Source organism: Candoia aspera, chromosome 3 (assembly GCF_035149785.1).
Source record: "Candoia aspera isolate rCanAsp1 chromosome 3, rCanAsp1.hap2, whole genome shotgun sequence".
Classification (NCBI taxonomy): domain Eukaryota; kingdom Metazoa; phylum Chordata; class Lepidosauria; order Squamata; family Boidae; genus Candoia; species Candoia aspera.
The window spans coordinates 18,661,335-18,680,670 of NC_086155.1; the positions used below are offsets into that span (position 1 = coordinate 18,661,335).

The window sequence follows — 19,336 nt, forward strand, 5'->3', positions numbered from 1 at the left end:
AACTATGGTTTATGGTTCAGTAATAGTAGTAAATTTCAGCACAACTATTTTAGTAGCATTACTTACTACTGCTGTTTATTGAGTAGTGCATTGTGTGATTCCAGCCTGTTTTCATTTACTCAGTAAATCAGAATTTAAGAAGGCATAGGTTAGCATGATGTGTTCCTTTTCTCCCATGATGAGTTATAATAATAAACAGGCAGAGGGAAGAGGGGTGTGTGTGTAAAAATGTAATTAATAAATGCATCCCTTGGTCTATGATTGTTGGATTCATTACATTTCTGTTTCTAGAACCTGGATTTTCCTCTAAGCAAGTGAGAAAAAATCAATCACAGCTTGCAAAAAACTGTAGCTAATATAATCCATTGATAAAATAGAGGTGATGTGGTGATGGAAGAAATATTGATGGGATTGTGAGGAGGTCATTACCTTGATGTCTGCCATTGACACATATGGCTAGGTGATTCTGTGAGTGATCCCAGTTTGGAGAAGTACTGCAAATCTGAGTCTATGCCTTCCACTGAGGCGTAAAGTTGCTTGATTGGTTGCTGCTTACTGCCATGTGTGTGGTGTATCTGCAGTTTGCAAACAATGTTTTTTGGCAGAAGTACACAGCCTGAGGGTCTGCCCTGTGGAAGCCCCCAAAGATATGGTGTCTGCACTGGGGGTAAGGGAGGGCAGAGGGCATTGTGTGCATCATGACATCATGCAGATGACTTGAATGATGGACTTTGTATCGGTTATGTCAGAGTGTGATGTCATGGTGACATTGACCAGATGTCTGTGCTCAGAAACCTTAAAGATAGGTTTCCAAATGGTTATGTTTAATATGACCCCCCATACATGATGGGGAATAGCCGCATTAATTATATTTAATTATAATTAAATATAATATGGAAATGAAATGGAATTTAATTTTGCTTGATGTCAACCACTATTTTTTGAAGTGTAGCCTTTGGTCCAGGAAAAGTGCACTCCGATTTACAGTGTTGCATAGTGTGAGGATCCAGTCTGCTGTGACTTTCTTAGCCAACTACAATTAAGAGAATAATACCTATCAATCACAGTGTATTCAATCTGATGTGTTGAATTTTTTAAAGAACGCCTTTACAAGTCTGCAGAATGGTGGCACAGGGTATTACAGAGTCTGTGGCTTAATATGAAATATCCATTCGGAGCCTGAAATATTTGTTCAAATATTCCATAGCAGTCAGAATTAAAACAAGTCCTTTTTTGGGGGGCGGGGGGGAAATACAGCAGTATGATGGCACATTGGAAAAAATGTCTATGACAAAAAACAAAAGAATGTGATCATACAATAATTCTGCACCATAACTCTGTAGTGGAGTAAATGCTTTGCAGTCCTTTGCATTTCCCTTCCGAAAAATTTTACCTAACTTATTTATTTATTATTTCAATTTATATATATAAATGCTGGGAAGGTCCTTCCTGAAACCTTGAAGAGACCCAAAGCAATAACTGCTCTGATGAACCAAGAATCCAACTGGACATCAGGCAGCTTGACATATTCAGATACCCTGATTCTGCAAACAGAGTTCAGTGTTTTCTCCATTTCTTGCCTAATCTTTTGATGCATCTTTTTTTGTTTGTTTGCTTAATTTCTAGAGCCAGCAGGCCATTAACCACGAATCATGTCAGTGAAACTAACCTTTGTCTCCCACGCTGATGGGGGAAGAATCAGCAGAAGCTGCTCCTTCGCTGGATTTAGCAACACACAGAGCCGGAAGTTGGCGTAAGCTTTACAACCAACAAGCCCCTTTCTAACCTCTGTTTCTCTTCTTTAGGTATTTTGTGTTGTATGAGCAGGGCTGACTGCATTAAGCGTGTGTTTTTTACAAGATTAGTATCTAATGATGCATGGGACTAGTACGCTGAAATGAGCAACGTGTGGGAGTAGCCTCAGTGGATGTACACCGGCAAGAGTAAATCTACATGCAGAGGTGGCTTGACTGATGGATGGATGGATGGAGTTGTGTTGTTTATGGAATTGTTGCCCTTCAGACGTAGGTCTCAGGCTGGGTTGCAAGCAAGGTAAGTAGAAGTGGAATCCGTTCCAAAAATTACACAAGGCATTTGCAATACTCCAACAACCCAGTTCCAGATATAGGCTTGGTTCCTAAGTCATGGATTGTTTAGACAGTATTAAATAAACAGTGGTGTTTATATAAGACACTGAGCTGTAAATCGTGATTTATAAATTATAAAGGCTGTGCTTACTTAACATACTAAGCCAAAGTCAAGCCAACCATGCTTGGTTTAGCATAATTGACATAGAACTCAAAGTCCTGGGCAAAGTAAAATGCTTTTACCTGGCATCTATAATAAGATAGAGAAGCCACCATATAATCTGGAAGAAACAGCTATATAATGAGGGGGGAATATAATTGAAAAGACCCTGTCAGCTGTAATTTACTTCAGATGGATTAGGAAGGTCTTGAAAGCTATGCTTTAAGCAGGCACACAGGGGCATCTGTAAGGGGGACTCAAAAAGGCCAAGATGGTGGCCGCCATCATGCAACACAGATAAAAAAGAGATGGGGCTTTGACTGTGTGGTCATGGCTGCCATTTTGACACCCCCTTATGGCTGCCTCTACATGCTTGCTTGCTTATTCCTTCCTTCGGTCAAATTATATAGCCTCCCATCTCAAATACATGACTCTGGGTGGCTTACAACAGTTAAAAATGAAACAAAAAGAATATAAAACCATATAAAAATATTAAAAACCATATAACATAATCAGCAGCCGAGGTATAAAAGCAATTAGCAACATTCAGCATAGCCACTGCCCAGGTTCTATTGCACACTCAGATCCCCAATGTGGGACCTATTTTAAACTTATCCATAACTGTACATAGATTTCCACTTTTATTATAAAACCTAGACAACATCAAAGAAATTACTTGCCCGAAAGACATTTAACTGAAGTCTGGTGTATTTTACTTTGTAAGGGGGCGGGGGGGAACCAAGCAGGCAATTGAATAAACAGGCTAGAGGCCGACATCCATAGTGGGAGTTCTGAGAATGAATGACTGAATGGGAAAGGAGTCAAACAGATGTTCTTTGGACTAAATCACCTCCAACTGGGTAAGAATGCTTGCAGGGAAAAAAAGAGTTTACTTTCCCCTGAAGGTTATTTAGTTACTTTCAGCTGTAAAGCATTAACAAAAACAACAATCAAGTCTTTGAGTTTTTTTACAGGGGTGGACAGAAAACAAATATCCAAGTACCAGTTAACTAGGAAAGCAGTTTGATTTGCACCTCAATTATGTGTTAATATTTCCAGAAAACAGATGTGATCATTATTTGTCAGTTCAGCATCCATTGTAAGAATGGGTTCTGAGCTTGCACTTCTTGCATGAGATAATCACAACAGTAACTAGAGGTTTACACCAAGGTAGCTCTTTGCTCTCATCTAGTGGTGGTCTGGATTATCATAGCCCTAAATTAAGCCACAATTTTTAAAGTTAAGAGAATCTCAGGTAGCAGATGACTTTTTTTTTCTGTTCAAGGAAAATCTCTGAAAGAAAGATGTTACCCATCTGTTTATTTTTATTCATCTTTACAACACTAGACTGGTTTGCTTTGGTTTAGCTGTTCATTTGGTTTACTAACATGAGTACGCTTAGAGTTTAGGATATTATGCATACCAGTCATTTGTTGTTTGTTCAACCAACTTTGATTAACCTCAGTGTGTGAACTTAGCCATTATGTATATTTCAGTTGTTTGTCCTGTCCAAATGAAGTTGCAAAAGAAAACCAGCTTTTTTGGAAGTGAAATTTATTTTGAATAAGCATGGTTAGGATTGGGCTACCAAACTCTTCTCTGTAGCCTCATAGGGTTTTCCAGGTGTGTCTATTCTAGCAGTTGTGCTTTGGTTAATGAATAAGGATAAACTTGATTATAGTAAAAGAACCAATTGACTTCAAAGTCAGAAGAATGATAAACTTTTGGCCAAGTAAATATAGGGTTAAAGATGGAAGTTAGCCATACTCACAAGTAACTAAGGGACAACTTTTCTAAGAGATTTTCTGCCAGTGAATTATTTTTATTCAGGTTGGTGAAGAATATTCAGCTGTGCATTTTTTTTCTCTGTTTTATTCAGTAAGAGCTGGGCTGTGGCAGAAGATAATTGGGATTTAAGTTGGTTCGTTTGCTTTCCCAAGTTGGATTTTAGCATAGCTTTTAAATCAGTACGGCTCGTTCTGTGTTGTGTTTTACAGGATAAAAAAGTAATTAGTTTATCAGAGAGGGCAAAAGCTTAAAGAGCCAAATACTCTGTAAGGGTTATAAATCAGAAGGAAGATGACTAAGCATTTAAATCAATTCGAGCTGACATTGTCTTCCTTTACAAAAAAATCTTTGAAAAAGTGAAAGAGCTTCTCTTTTAAGCAAGAAGTTTATCTTTTAATTAAAAAGCGATTTACTTATGTGGATTTAATATAATTCCAACCAGCTATGACTATGCTTCATTGGAAGTATTTATTGTGATTTATTTATTTGTTAGGGTTATCACCCATCTTTAACTCAGGAGCTTAAGGCAGCTTACACAGGGCTCCTTCCCTCATATTTCTCCCCAACAAAAACCCTGTGAGATAGGGTGGGCCACAGTTGCTCAGTGAGCTTCTTGTGGCTGAAGAAACTTAGATCTGCCCAGTGCCAGCCCAGACCTTAAATCTATACCACACTGGCTCTCAAGCTACACATTAGGGCTTATTCTCAAGAAAATATGTACTATATAATAGTGTTTTACATACTTATCAACATAGGCCTTGCACCAAGACCATGAAATAGATTTATGTTATTGGCCACATGCTGTTGATGGCCAATAGCAATTTCTTGAGGAGCATTAAGTCTGCTCATGGCAAGTAGCAGATTTTGGACTAGGATTTCATCTCAGTCTCTTAATCACCATGCTACGTTTGTGCCATTGTGATAAACTGCCCCCAGTCCCTCCCTTGTGGGGGGGATGGGCGGTGATAAAATTTGATTGATAAATAAGTAAGTAAGTAAAACCTGAGGAAACAGGAATGCATGTTTTTGTGAGGAAGCCTAAGTCTATATGCCCAAGCAAATATATGTCAAAATGATCTCTTAATGTTTTGGTCCTAATCTTTTTTGGGTGAGAGTACTAACAAAATTTTACATAGAATTGAAATGGAAACCAAAACAGAACAAATTACTCCATATCATCCACTATGTTCATGGCTTTGTAGAGAGTCTAGTTTCCAAGTTTCCATAAAACAATGTTAGTTTTTAATTATGCTTTAATTAATATTTCCAAAAAAGCACACATGAATATTTATCACTTGTATACTGTTCAGTTACATATATGTTCATATCTTAGTATACAATTGATTCATTTACATTTAAGTCAGTTTGCCAAACTTTAGAAGAATAAAACAGGAAATTAAGCATATCAAGAAGTTATCAGCGGACCAATTCTAAATAGTCCTCCAGTTGGGACTCTTGGTGATAGATTATCTGTTCAGATAAAGGGAGAGGTAAGTTCTTCAAGCATTGTAGCACTGACAGTGAATGAATATAATGAATATAAATGGAAATGTAATTCAAAAAGGCATAAAGCCTCTGCTGTTTGGGGAATGGGACCTTTATGGTTGGCCACGCCTGTTTTGCAAGAGTGCCCATAATATGATCTCAAAATTCCAGATGTGACCACTCCCCGTGAAAAGTTAGAGACCCCAGACTGAGGCAGTGCTCTGGTATGAGGCAGATTAAAAAGTATTTTAAGAATATCAAGAAATACTTTTTGCTTTTGAGGAACAATACTGAATATCCCCTTAAAAGAGAATAAGAAAGAGTGAATTTAGTGGGATTTGTATCGAAGTAAATATACTGACAATGATCTTCCATAAATAAAATTGAAACTATTGTTAATTAATTTCAGAAACTGTTTTTTAAAAATAATACTTCAGAAAACAAGAAGGGTAAAATTATATACCTAAAACATTCAGGATAATCCAACAACATTTAACGGCTCCTGGTGTAACTAATTTGAAGATGGCTAGTAATATTGTTGGAAATAAGCAATAGGCACAGATTAGCGTCATGGTTATCACATTGCCCGTAGCGGCAGAAGACCGTGGTTGAATAGTGGAATATTCACAGTCTGTATATAACTGCTTTTATCTTTCCCAGCTCTTACCTGTTTATATGAGCTATCTGATACAGTGTGCTGATAGAAGTGAAATACTGTATTTAAGACTTTTAAAAATTGTGTCATTACAGACAAATATTTCCCTTTGCCAAGTAAAATGTTAGTTTAAAGTTTAAGCATACATCTGTTCACTATAATCTGAAAAAAAAAACCCACTAGTGGCTTTGCAATAAATTGGCCTATTGTTTCCAGAGATGCCAATTTATCGCTGCAGTTTTGGCCATTGTGTCTTTCACTGTTCTCTAGTGGGTAATACAAAGCTTCAAGCCTTCACACTTCTGGAGAATTTGCCTTGCGTGCAGAAACATTTAGTATTTGCTGTGACAAAACTGTGAAGCAGAATAAGGCTGTTGTCATACTTCTATCAATTTGGAAGGATTTGGTGACATTTTGAATACGAACCTTAGTTTTTTAATTCACTTGTGATCCTATTGGCTTCACTGGGACTTGTAACTAAGTAACTTGGCATAAGATTATTGTTAAATACTTATTCTGATGCCTATCTGGATTCAGAAACTTGCTTTTTTCTTTCTGTTAATATACATGCTTAATTCATCTTCCTTAAATTTTTGAGAAGACATTTGACATACATTTAAAGGAACACAGCAGCACTTCATTATTTTTTTAAAATCAAGCTTGATTTTAAAATTGCTTGAATTAAAAAAAAATAGCCATAATAATAATGACTTTACATTTATTTTCTTCCTCACTCTCTGCTCAAAAGGAAAACTAGTTATTTCTCCTTAGTTTTTCCTTTAACGTTCTAGGATGAGTAGAAAGGTGGAATGTAAAACATTAAGCTGGGTTCTGTTATTGATGAGTTCACTGGAGATCAACATACCTTGCTTTATTATACAAAAACAGGTTATATCTCAGCAGTAGAGCATTTGTTAAGCTCCTAGTTAGGGCTAGGGAGAATTCCTTCCTGAAATCTTGAAGAGATAGCCTATTTTTCATATAGCATGGAAAATCATGGCTGGCTAAATCTTGGTATACTGAAGATAACTGAATTGGCTGGGTTTATACATGATAAGCCATAAACCATCAGGCCACATTACTACATAGTACGATGTGTGAATCCAGTCCTACTGTCTCTTTATATAGACAGTACTGAACGAAATGGATCACTGGCCCGGCTTGTATAAGAATAAGCCAGTATGGTGAAGTGGTGGAGATGTTGGATGGTTACCAGAGACACCCAGGTTCAAGTCCACCCTCAGCTGTGGAAGCTCACTGGGCGATTTTGAGCCAGTCACTCTTAGCCCAACCTACCTCCCAGGGCTGTTGTTGCTGTGGGGAAAAATTGGAGGAAGAAGTCCTGTGCCTTGAGCTCCTGAGAAAAAGCAGGATATAAATGAAAAAATGGAAGCTTTCTGTTGTGCAGAGTGCAAGAGCAGACCTGATTTCAGAGTTTGGCATGCCAAAAAGCTGTCAGTGAAATGAGTTCTCCAGAATGTTGATTAGAGCTGTCTGGGCTTGGTTGTACCCCCCATATTAGATGCTTCTTGGTGGTCCTTGGCCCAGCATTGAAAGCCCATTGTTTTCATTTATTCACAATCATTCTGGAACAGTGGAGTAGCAGAAGTCTGATTCCCCTTCCATCCTCTGGGTGCTTATTTGAGAATAAAAAGAGAATCCTAAATGTATCCACTCAGAAATCCTATAGGATTAATTTTGGATTGTAAACAAGAGTGATCTATACTGTGATATGAGTGCGACTTTATCTTGGCTGGAATCTGCTATGTGTAAACTAGGTCCTCAGCAGCTGTGCTTAGCCAATATAAAATAAAGGCTGCCTCAAGTTAAGGTCATGTTAAGCTCTTGGACGCATCTATGGTTGATTGATTTAATAATGAATGAATGAATGAATGAATGAATGAATGAATAGTTTTAACCTACCCAATAGCCAAAGCTGTCTGGGCAGTTTACCATGAAACACACTAAAAACGTATACTTAGAAGAAAAACACAGACAATAAAATCAAAATGCAAAATGAAAACACTGTATAGACTAGGAAATAGAAAGGCAAGATTCAAAATCTAAAACATGTGAATTAAGATACAATTAAAAGCCAGTCAAGAAGCCTGGGAAAATAGAAAGGTGGTCACCTGGCATCAAAGTGATGCTAATGTAGGGGCCACTCAAGCCTCTCTGGGGTGGGAATTCCATAAACAGGGTGTCACCACAAAAACAGCTCTCCTTGTAGAGACTCATCTTGCCTCTGTTGGTGAGGAAACCTGGAGGAGGACCTCTCTGAAAGATCTTGAAGTCTAAATAGGTACATACAGGAGAAGGAGTTGTCTTCTTGGCCAGGGCCGCAACTAGGGTCTGTGTCACCCAGGGCAAACGTGGATTCCACGCCCATTTTGGTGCCCCCCCAGCGCTCATTTTGGTGCCCCCCCAGCGTGGCGCCCAGGGCACATGCCCTGGTTGCCCTCCCTAGTTGTGGCCCTGTTCTTGGCAACAGAACCAATGTGGCTTGCCACTGCTTTGGTCCAAGGATTCACCAGGTGTGAGCTTGCTTAACTGTTTAGAGATTAGTCAAGGTCAGCTAGTTGTGCACCTGCTGTGAACTTAGCTTGTCTACTTAGACATAAATGCTAGTAAGTCTCCACTGTCTTTCATCTCTCAGCATAGGATGGGTATGAGAAGTGTTTGGATGGTAACAGTTAGGTCTCTGTTTGGAATATAGACCAATAAATGCATGAGTGAGCTCTACTGTATATGGGGAGAATCAGTTTCTGAGTCTGTGGAGAGGTGAACAAAGTCAGGATGATGGCTGGGACCATGTGATCAAAGCACCCTCTCTATTTTACATGCATCACATGTGCAAAACATTAGAGGGGGCATGGCTTTGCTCACAGTTGTGGCCACTGTATTTCTCATGAACATTTATGGATTGGAATTTGGCTCATTTTACAGCTTATAAAGGAAACAAACATTGGTGGGTTATCTCTAATGTGATCCTCTCACTGCTCTTTTTACAGAAAGTCTCTCAGCAAAGGTTCCACAAGATCCAAAATGTCAGTAAAATCTGCCAAGATGTATTCCTCCCTCCAGAAAGGGGCCGTCCTCTGTGATCCCAAACCACAACAAGTGAAGAAGGTTTTTGAAGCTTTGAAGAAAGGGCTTAAGTAAGAACCATTCCCAAACCCAATTATGTGAATTTGGGGGAATTTGCAGTATTTCGTTATAATTTAGTGTTTATTTCATTCCACCAGGAGTTGAGAATAAGTAAATTAATGTCAACAATTGGGTCACCTGTGGGTTTATGCACTGTAGTCAGTGATGTCAATTGACATAACTTGATTCTCAGAAAATTAAAACATCCCAAAAGAGGGGGACCACCACAAAAAGTGGTTGCTTTAGTTGTTCCATACCGGCAAAAAACAGGATAGCAGCATTGATTGGCCTGCTTCTTTGCCAGCAAGCAGGGAACAAGATACACTTTTGTGGCATCTGGCAATCTGCGGTAGGGTCAGGCTGGAAGCTTTGGCACACAGCAGCATTACAATGTAAAGCAGAGCTTGAGCAGTGAAATCACTGAGGGGCAGGGCTTACCATACTTTGTAAGGTCCTCTTTGATATGGACACCCTGATGAGATTGTCCAGGCATTAGTTTTTAATCCAACACACTCAATGTGTGTGCTTCTAACAACATGCCAAGTTTGGCTAGCATGCTCATCCATGGGTGCTGCACTAAATGACATGGTACACTGTAATTTGCTGTGTTGCAGTGATTATTTATTTAGATTCAGACTTGGGGCTTCCCGTTTATGGTTTCTCTGCCTTTTTGTGGGGGAGTGGGGAAGGAAGTGCATTGGTCTCATGCAAATTGGAGACTTTGATCTTAGGTGGTGTAAGGCTGAGCTTCTTCTAATCTCTGTGGTGCCTTCATTTGCTATCCTATGCATCTGCCAGAGAACTGAAATCAGTAGAGACACTGTGGTTGCATTACCTCCATTTTGTGGGCAGTTCTGCATTTCAGCTCTGTGTCCAGAGACTGAAAGGAAAGTAAACCAATGATTAACCCTTTCTGGTTTGGGCAACATGCTGCACCATAGTTAAGCTAAGTAAATTAAAAACAAACCAGGGATACTAATAATAAAATAATGATTTACAATTAAATCTGCCATAATGATAGTTTAACCGATAAGATCAGTAAATCTAGTGTGCAGCTGTTGCAGAGAAGTCTCATTTCATATAGATGATCATTGATTGATTATGTGCCATCAAGTTGTCTTTGACTCTTAGTGACCACATAGATTTTTTCCATGACGATCTGTCTCTAACCTGATCTTTCAGGTCTTCCAACTTTGCACTCATCACCACTTAACTGAGTCCATCCTCCTTGCTGCTAGTCATCATCATCTTCTCTTTCCGTCCACCTTTCCCAGCATTAGAGCTTTTTCCGGAGAGCTAGGTCTTCACATAATGTGTCTGAAATAGGATAATTTGAGCCTGGAGTGAGAATTCTGGGTTGATTTGTTCAGTGATTCATTGGTTTCAAAGCGTCAATACTCTTCCTGTCCTGCTTTTTCAAAGTCCAATAAAAGATAATTAGGAATGGAATTTTACAAACACCTGCCAGTATCATAATCCCTTTATATCAGACCAGGGTGTAACCACACTTGATATACTGCATTTAATTCTACATAAATACAAGCACATCCAGTAAATCATAGCCACCAATTTTGTAACATTCAATTGAGGAAACAAGCGTTGCCGGTATGTAAAGGGCTCCATGTCTTCTTTTCCTACTGTATATCAAATAGATGTCAAGCTCTCCTTCAGGCCTAAATAAATCACTAATAGAACATTAACACATTTTGGACAAGTAATTCTTTAGATGCAGGTAGCTACTACATTTATACAGTATTAGCTGGGGGATTTACGGCAAGGAATTTTTTTGCTCAGTAAAGTTTTCGACTCTGCATTTTAGACATACGTGTACAGAAATATTTAAATTAGCCTCAGACATCACTGTACAGTTTTGGCAAAAGCTCAGACGGCTGAATTTTAGAGGAACAATGGGCCTCAGGTGGATGGGTGGGACTATCTTTGCAATGGTTAGGAGAAAAATCCCCCAAATAAGTTGGAAGAAGCATGCACTGCTTAATAAAAACACAATGAACTCTTCAGGTTTTGCATCTTGTATAGTGCTGACTGCATCCTTTTTAAATACAAGAGGAGAAAATTAAGTTACTTGTGTCTGGTCTAAATTAATTCACAAAGTTACAGGAATGTAAAGCTATGAGGTTTATCCTCACAGGCTGCTTGGAGTCTGAGTCTGCAGCTATTGTACATATGTGTCTGTCTATGTATTTCTGCTGGTAGTTGGAATTCATCCAGACAAACACGGAGCTAAGGGGCCAGAATCAAGCAGGGTAAGGCTCTATTGCAAAGCAGCAAATAAACAGATTGTTGTCCCCTCCGCCCTTCTGAAAACTAAAATTCTCTTGAGCTAGGATGCCATTGTGTTTAATGGAAGTGTGGTGGGAGTCTAGGGAGTATCTTTTTTCTTTTACTGACCTCTGAAAATGGATCTGGCCTATATCTATCTTTTTCTTTTAGCGAATATCTGGAAATGCATTCAACAGAGCTGGATTATCTGTCCGAGTGCCACCGAGACACAAGAAGGAATTCCAGGCTGGTAAGAAGCTTCTCTTTCTTGAGTTTAATCTGAGGATAAAACTGAATAGGGTCACACATGTTGAGAAGCCATGGTTGGCTTAATCATGGCTTATTGTCTAATCCAGTCATCTGGGGTTTCACAATATGCTAAATCACTGGGTATTATGGGCATAATCCAGAACTGATCATTTTAAAAGTTCATTGAGTTCAGTGGAAGAGTTTGTTATGGTGAAATCATTAGGGCATCGGTATTCCATTTTAACTGAATGCACTTTATGCTGTTTTGGCGTTTTGGACTTCAGTGTGGACAATTGGGCTATTGATTTACCAGCGGGCTGTTTTGAACCGTAGGGGAGGGCTTGTGTAGAACGTCAATTTGACCCTCTTCTCACTGCATTTGGTGTTACTATAATTTCTCTTTTGTCCATTGAAATCAATGGCCATAAAAACAGGAATTTTTGGAGTCTGGGTAATTCCTTCCTGTGTCCACCTCTGGGGGGAAAAATGTGTTTTCCCCAAAATATTCTGACAGTAGTTAGAATTTTAGTTTCTCCTGTGTGTGGTTTTCTTTTATGATACCCTGAGACACAGCAATTGTAATCTGAAATGAATACATTTGGCCCTGAAGGCTTCCGAGTTCATGCATTCAAATAGAGGAAATAAGTGGGACTCTCCGTCCTTTTGCATAAAAAGTCTACTTCTGCTTTTCCAAACCTTTCTTCAGTTCACTAGGACAATTTAGGGTTGGGAGAGAGCTGCTTCTCTGTTGCTGTTAGAATACTGAGAGAATCCTTCCCAATGTATTGCAAATCACCTGAAAACTCACAGTTGATTCCAAACCTTTCTTCTGTTCAGCCCTGTTGCAGTTTTCCTCCTGAATGGTAAAGAGCGGTGGACTCTAATTCTAATTACCTTTTTTTCTCAGATCAGATCCTCATTAGGTTGGCTTCAGAGAGGTGTTGGATAGTATGACACAAAGTTTAAACTGCCACCAACATGTGGAGTAGAAAATTCATAACTGCCCTGCTGTGGATGATGCATCAATGCCGTTCCTCTATGATTCTGGGGCAAACTTGGACCAATTAGATTAACTGTTTAGTCTTGACACACAGGGCAAAACGTGTTGCTACACAGCTCAGTCACATCTCCAAATAACTTGATGAATTACAATGCATTCTTTATAAATGCGTTCTCTGGTCCCTGAAAAGAAACTGAGCTCAGGGAGATAGGTAGTGACCAACTAGCATTCTCTTGGTTGAATGTTATGGAACCTGGGCTCCTTCGTGCATAGATGAATGGGGATCGTTCTCATGAAACAAACAGTATCACCACTTGCAGAAGTACAAGGGCTCTGAAACAACTGAGGTGCAAATAACTGTAGTTTGCAAGTGCATTGAGTATCTGTTTTTGGCTTTTTTCTGTTCTTGCTTCTCACCCTGTCCCCAGCCTTAAACCTGGTATCTGAAGAAGAGAATATTGAATATGTAATAGCCAAAGAACAATATTTGGGTCATTACTGTTTATTTTTAGATAAGAACATGATTCTCTTTTTCAGGGAAGCAGCTTGAACAGTTTGTCTGCTGTGCATTAATTTGCTGCGTTTCTGTTTCAGGCTTTCTACTATGATTTGGACAAGGTAAGAAATTGTCTTGGCTGTGACTGCAAAGCGATACATAGCAAAGTAACTCTAGCACACTTAAAGACACTGTTCTTTCTCTCTCCCCCTGGACTCTTCCCTATTACCTGTATTTCTTGAATGCTCTGCTGTACATTGGAGAATTCTTCTTGTAGGATAGTTGGTCTCTGGAGATATGCTAGTTTTTTTCCCCAGCAATTACACCCTCTGTATCTGGAATACATTATTCAGGTTTGCATATATTAGTTTAATATGCTTGATTCATGCAGTGTGAGAAAACATTTGTTAGAAATGGAAATTTTTCATGGGAAAAAGAGAAATAGTGTTGTTAAAAGGTGGAAGGAAGCAACTAGGGCTGAATACAGTGAGTCAGTATTCCTTATAAATACTGGAATATTGATCCAAACCTACCTGTGTGGCAATGTTTTTCTTTTTCTTTAGCTTTTCCCTGTGACCAAGAAAATTGAGACTTTCAGGATTCTATGCTCCACAACAAGAGCCCATAACAATAATATTGCATCAGATTTGAAATCTGAGTGTTAGGTGTTTTGTGAAATCCAATGGTTCCTTCCCTCTTCCAAACTCTTCTTCCAATTGTGTTTTGCACTCCCCCCAGCCAGGGTTGGACCTTGTTTGGTACTTAAATGAGAGACCACCAGAACCACCTAGGGCTGAAAGTTAGATTGGGAAGTAAAAATACATCCCAGATAAAGGTAGTGACAAACCACTTCTGTACTGTTGCCAAGAAAACTGCACATGTCCCTGCAGACCTCAGGATTCTAGTGTGACTGTTTTACCCCATCAAAGTTCCAATGTTATTGACTCTTATTGCTATTGATTCACAAACTTCTGAAGCATTTGTAGCTATTGGTTATCTCTAGGGCATTGTTATAGCTCTGAGCATGCCAGGGACAATTTTTTTCATTTGAGTCCCTTGGACTTTTTGTCACTGCCTCCGGTTTTTTTTTTCTCTGTTGCTTATATCCATTGAAATAATGGTCCTGTAAATAACAGCAATTATTTATTTGTTTTCCAAATGTGCATGCTACCGAGGTCTTCCAATGTACTTAAATACTGTTAAAACTTCTAGAGAATTGATTGACTGGTTATGTGCCATCAAGTTGCTGTTGACTCCTAGCAATTGCATAGATTTTTCTCCATGATGATCTGTCCCTAACCTGGTCCTTCAGGATCTACAGAATATCTAGAAAATAATAAAGCATTTAAATGTAACACTTAAGAATTTCTGGGAAGTACAGTGTGATGGAAGGGCCATAGTTTTTTTTAAAAAAAAATCTCAGTTGGTATATGCCAGTGATAGTGATAATAAATGTAGAGTCCCCCTGTTCAGGGGGAGATGGGCAGTGATAGAAACTTGAATAATAAATAAATAAATGTAAGCAGATATGTCAATGCTAGCTGATCAGGTACATCCTGCATTGCCTAAATAAGAGTTTCTGCATCATGGAACTACATTCTATACCAAAAATCAATGCAGTACTTGGAATTGTATAAATAACATCTGGCTCATCTTTTTCTGTCCTTTCCAAGCAAATCCGTTCTGTTGAAAGATATATTAGGAAACTGGAATTTCATATAAGCAAGGTAAGATTCTGTGCCTGCAAGTTTTATGCTGTACTATAAACAAATCTCAACAGAGAGTACGTTTTTCACCATAGGTTGTTTGTGGGGAAATGGCATTAGGTGTTTTCTGAAAACTTTAGTAAGTTCCTTTCTATAAGGAGAGGCTTTTTCCCCAATGTCTGCATTCAGACTGATTATCGAACACAGCTCATGTTTAGCCTGTAGAACCAGTTTTCTGCCGTGCCTGCAAGAATTTCTTGAGTAAGAAAAAAGAGAAGGAAGGAACCACAACTCATTGTGCTTTATGACTGTAAAAGGTGCAGACCACATACCTATCTCTTCCATGCTTGAAGGGTTCAACAAAAATTTAAGGCTGGGTCTGTGTTCATGAGAAATAATCTCATTCAAGGGATGGCACTCTTCCCAATCATGCTTAATTCAGGATAAAGGTTTGCATTATCTTTCACAATTCACTTAAATCAGAAATAGTTTTTTGTAGAATCCTGGATTTATGTATTTCTATTTAAATCCTGTGATTGTAATGGTCCTTCCAAGGCACCTTTAAGCTTTATAAACAATTGTAAATAAAAATACTTATCATAACTACTACTGAAAAGCAAACAAATTTCTAGGATCCTCCTCACAAGACGGTGATAATGGTCCTCCAGGGAGCAAGAAGTGGCTGGTGGGCTGATAGAAATCCATACACAGGTCTACAAGGCTGAGTCTTGCTGCTATTATTATGACCTGATTGAATCTGGTTTCCCAGATAGTTGTAGACTTAAAATTTTTCCACAATTTGGGATATGTATGTGGAACAACTTTCGGAAATAACATGACTGCTTTCCACAATAGTAGTTACATACAGTATGGTATACATCTGATATAGATACACACAAGTATACATTTTCCTGCTCTTTTCTTAAAAGGTAGAAGAATTATATGAAGCTTACAGCATCCAGTGTAGACTGCGAGATGGTGCTTCAAATATGAGACACGCTTTTTCCTTGTCTCCTTCCACTAAAGCATCAAGAGAGAGCCTGGTAGAACTCTACAAAAATCTCCAAGAATGTACAGAGGTACAGCTGGCTTTGCATTTGTTGCTTCTACTTTAGGTTAGGTGTTAAAAGTCATTGTGGGATCTGGTTTGAGAATAGGTATTACATGTATATTCTACATCCCTAATGAGATTGCTCTGAACTCCATGCCACTCACATTGGTTTGATCCCAGAGAGTTTGCAGTGAGTTCAGCCCTGAGTTGGGGTTCTTCCAGATGGACAGCTCTTGGTGCTACCAGTCAAAACCCATGGCATAGCTATTCCTTTTTTCCTTTCTTAACCATTTTTTTTTCTGTAAGAAAAGAGAATGGGCAAAGCGGAAGGAAAATTTGTAGGGAAAATGGTTATTAATGAAAGGTGAAATATACTAGATTCCTTAAACTTCTGTGAATGAGACAGGAGCGATTGTCCAACAAAGCCTTATTTGGAAGTAACCTGTAGGTTTATATCAATCTAAATATTATAGTTATCCTCACCCCCAAATCTTGGGCACTGTACTTTGATAATGTTGTTGAGAAATGTGTCAGAGATAAAGTACTTTTCTGCTTACAGAATCATAGTCCCTACAAATAGATTTAATCAAGTTGACTCTGTGTTGTAGAGGTACAGTACTTTTGATGTTGCATGGGAAAGATAAAACACAGGAAGCATTTCTGAAGCTGTTTAAGGGGCATGCCAGCAAAAAGAGTACAAGGCTACCTGAATCGCTTAAAAAACTTTCCAGGATATTTTTTTAAACAATTGTTTTACATAACTGCCAATTTGATGTGTTGAATGATAATGAAATGGTTTACTGTACTTTCATGAAAGGGCATTTCTCTGTTTTGGGTTGTTGATCAGCCGGCTGTTCTCTTTTGTACCCTCGTACCTACAGTGAGTCAAATCAAGTGACCAATAATCATGTTGAGAGATTGTAAAGCTCAGGTCCTTTTAATGCCAGCGTACACTAAGCGTCACTGCTCTGTACTTATCTTTCAGGATATGTGTTTGATCGAGGGGACCCTTGAAGTACATTTGGGGGAGTTTCACTTGAAGATGAAAGGTGAGCTAAATGTTGAAACACTTGGGAGGAGCTGATATATGACATTATTAGTTTTGTATTAGAATAAATCATGGATTCAGAAAGAGTTGCTACACACATCTCTGCCCCAACATAATAAAAGGTGGTACTCAAACTGGAGTGCTTCCCAGTTAGACTTTTATTATGGAATTGCCTTGGCTTCTTCTTGGATTCCAGTTTATGCTGTCTTCCATTTGTTTTCTGAGAACTTCTTCCAAATTTTGTCTTACAAAAGAAAATTTGTTAAGGAGGAAAAATTGGAATACTTTCACAGTGGTTAATAACTAGTGCTAGAAGCTGTTCATCTGAAAACATGCACAGTCTTCAGTTTTCTTTATGGCTGTGACTGAAGAATGAACTCTTCAGGCCCATTCTCCTTCCACCATCTGCCATGTATTCTTGCGATTTAAGATTCCTATTCTTTTTTGCAGATCTCAGTGATCTTTCTCCATGTATGAAATTGTTGAACTACCTACCACCTGTGCCTTGAATTGAGAGAGACACAAAAGATTATGTTGCCTAATGTGTTGGGCAAATCAAATCTGTGGCAGACTTCTTTAGTTTAGATTTGAATCCACTATGCAAAGACAAAGTAACAAGATCTGATATATTGTGGTTTGTCAAAACCAGCCTTACTTATCTTAGGCTCCAACAGAATTTAAGCAGAGGGTCTGGGACTTAGATATTCAGTTGAATAGAGCTAAAAATTTATCTGTTTATTATAATGGAATCACCCTCTGTCCCTGACTCTTCCTATTTTTTCAGGATCATGCATGCTCTGAATAGGAAGCTTTTTTCTCTGGCCCATGTTGAAGCATTACCTATCAGGGTGACAAACAGAAGATATTACAGTCCCTCATATGAAAATTGTACCTGTATACTGTATGTTTAAGCATAAATGTTGAATCATGTCTTATTAAAATGTTCCAGTATATTGATATTAGCAATCAGAATTCATAACCATAATTATTAGGAATTTTAATTTCCCTCATGATGAGATCACTTCAAAAAAAAGTCCAATTTTTGGATGTATCAAGGGTAGTGGTGAAATTTCTATCTGTAGCATTAAAAACCAACTGCTGCCTCCCTCACAGTTTTGATTTACTTGGTTTTATGTCATTTTTATGCATGCTTTTTCATTCTATATGTTTTAATGCATGTTGGTTTGGTCTCAGACCATAAAGTAATAAAATGAATGGATGCTTACTTGTCATCATCTAAGCTTGCCTTGTGGCTGAACGATCTTTACAGCCCTAATGGTTGCTCAAGTGTGTACTCATGAAGATGTGCACACCCGTTCACACAACAAGACCATATGCAGGTTCACAGACTACCATGGGAGTTACTTACACAGTCACATATGGCATCCCCTTTATCCCAGCAACCTTGAAGAGGCTCACTGAGAGAAAAGGGGACAGCAGTGATGCTTCTGTTTTCCTCCCAGTAACCCACCGCAGATGAATGATTTTCTAATGAATTTAATGGCAGCAGGAAACCAGAAATCTATTGTTAGCTAGCCAACTGCTTGTGTCTGTCAACTAACATGTGGGAAAAATGGGTGGGGCTTTCTGCAGCTCTGTGGAGTACATTGTTTGTGGTTGATGGACACTTTAATCTCCATGTTGCTCATCTTTTTTTTTAAAACATAATTATTAAATTTGTATTTCTTCAGTCTAGTTGTTTTTCCTACCTTCCTTTTTTGTCCACATGAGATTCTGTGTGTCTAATGAAAATGGGCTCGGGTCCACTAAAGCTTATTGATTGACTGACTGACTGACTGACTGATTGGATTTTTATCCCATCTTTATTTTTTTGGTCAGTTCAAGGCAATATACATACCGAATGCTCCTGCCTCATATTTTCCCCACAACAACAACCCTGTGAGGTAGGTTAGGCTGAGAGGGAATGATGGCCCAAAGTCACCCAGCCAGCTTCCATGTGTAAATGGAAGAGCTCATAGTCTCCTGGTTCCTAGCCTGGTACCTTAGCCACTACACCAACCTGGCTCTCTTAGTGGGGGTGGAAGAAGGATGGGTCCAAAGATTGCATTCTTCAGTCACAGCCATAATGAAAGCTGAAGTCTGTGGATGCTTCCAGATGAACAGCTTCTAGCACTAGTAATTAACAGACGTTGTGGAGCTTATATAATTTTCTTACTCTTCAAG

At 38.7% G+C, this 19,336-nt stretch overlaps 1 protein-coding gene across 1 annotated transcript in view; it reads left to right on the plus strand.

Moving 5' to 3' along the window:
* The first annotated feature begins 1,549 nt into the window (after nucleotides 1-1,549).
* RIPOR3 (RIPOR family member 3) overlaps nucleotides 1,550-19,336 on the plus strand; it is a 63,118-nt gene continuing 45,331 nt past the window's right edge. The window contains exons 1-7 of the mRNA XM_063297056.1: nucleotides 1,550-1,753; nucleotides 9,187-9,333; nucleotides 11,774-11,852; nucleotides 13,446-13,469; nucleotides 15,021-15,074; nucleotides 15,983-16,132; nucleotides 17,090-17,153. Of these exons, the coding sequence (XP_063153126.1) occupies nucleotides 1,653-1,753; nucleotides 9,187-9,333; nucleotides 11,774-11,852; nucleotides 13,446-13,469; nucleotides 15,021-15,074; nucleotides 15,983-16,132; nucleotides 17,090-17,153 (619 nt within the window). The 5' untranslated portion in view covers nucleotides 1,550-1,652. The remainder of the gene's footprint in view (nucleotides 1,754-9,186; nucleotides 9,334-11,773; nucleotides 11,853-13,445; nucleotides 13,470-15,020; nucleotides 15,075-15,982; nucleotides 16,133-17,089; nucleotides 17,154-19,336) is intronic.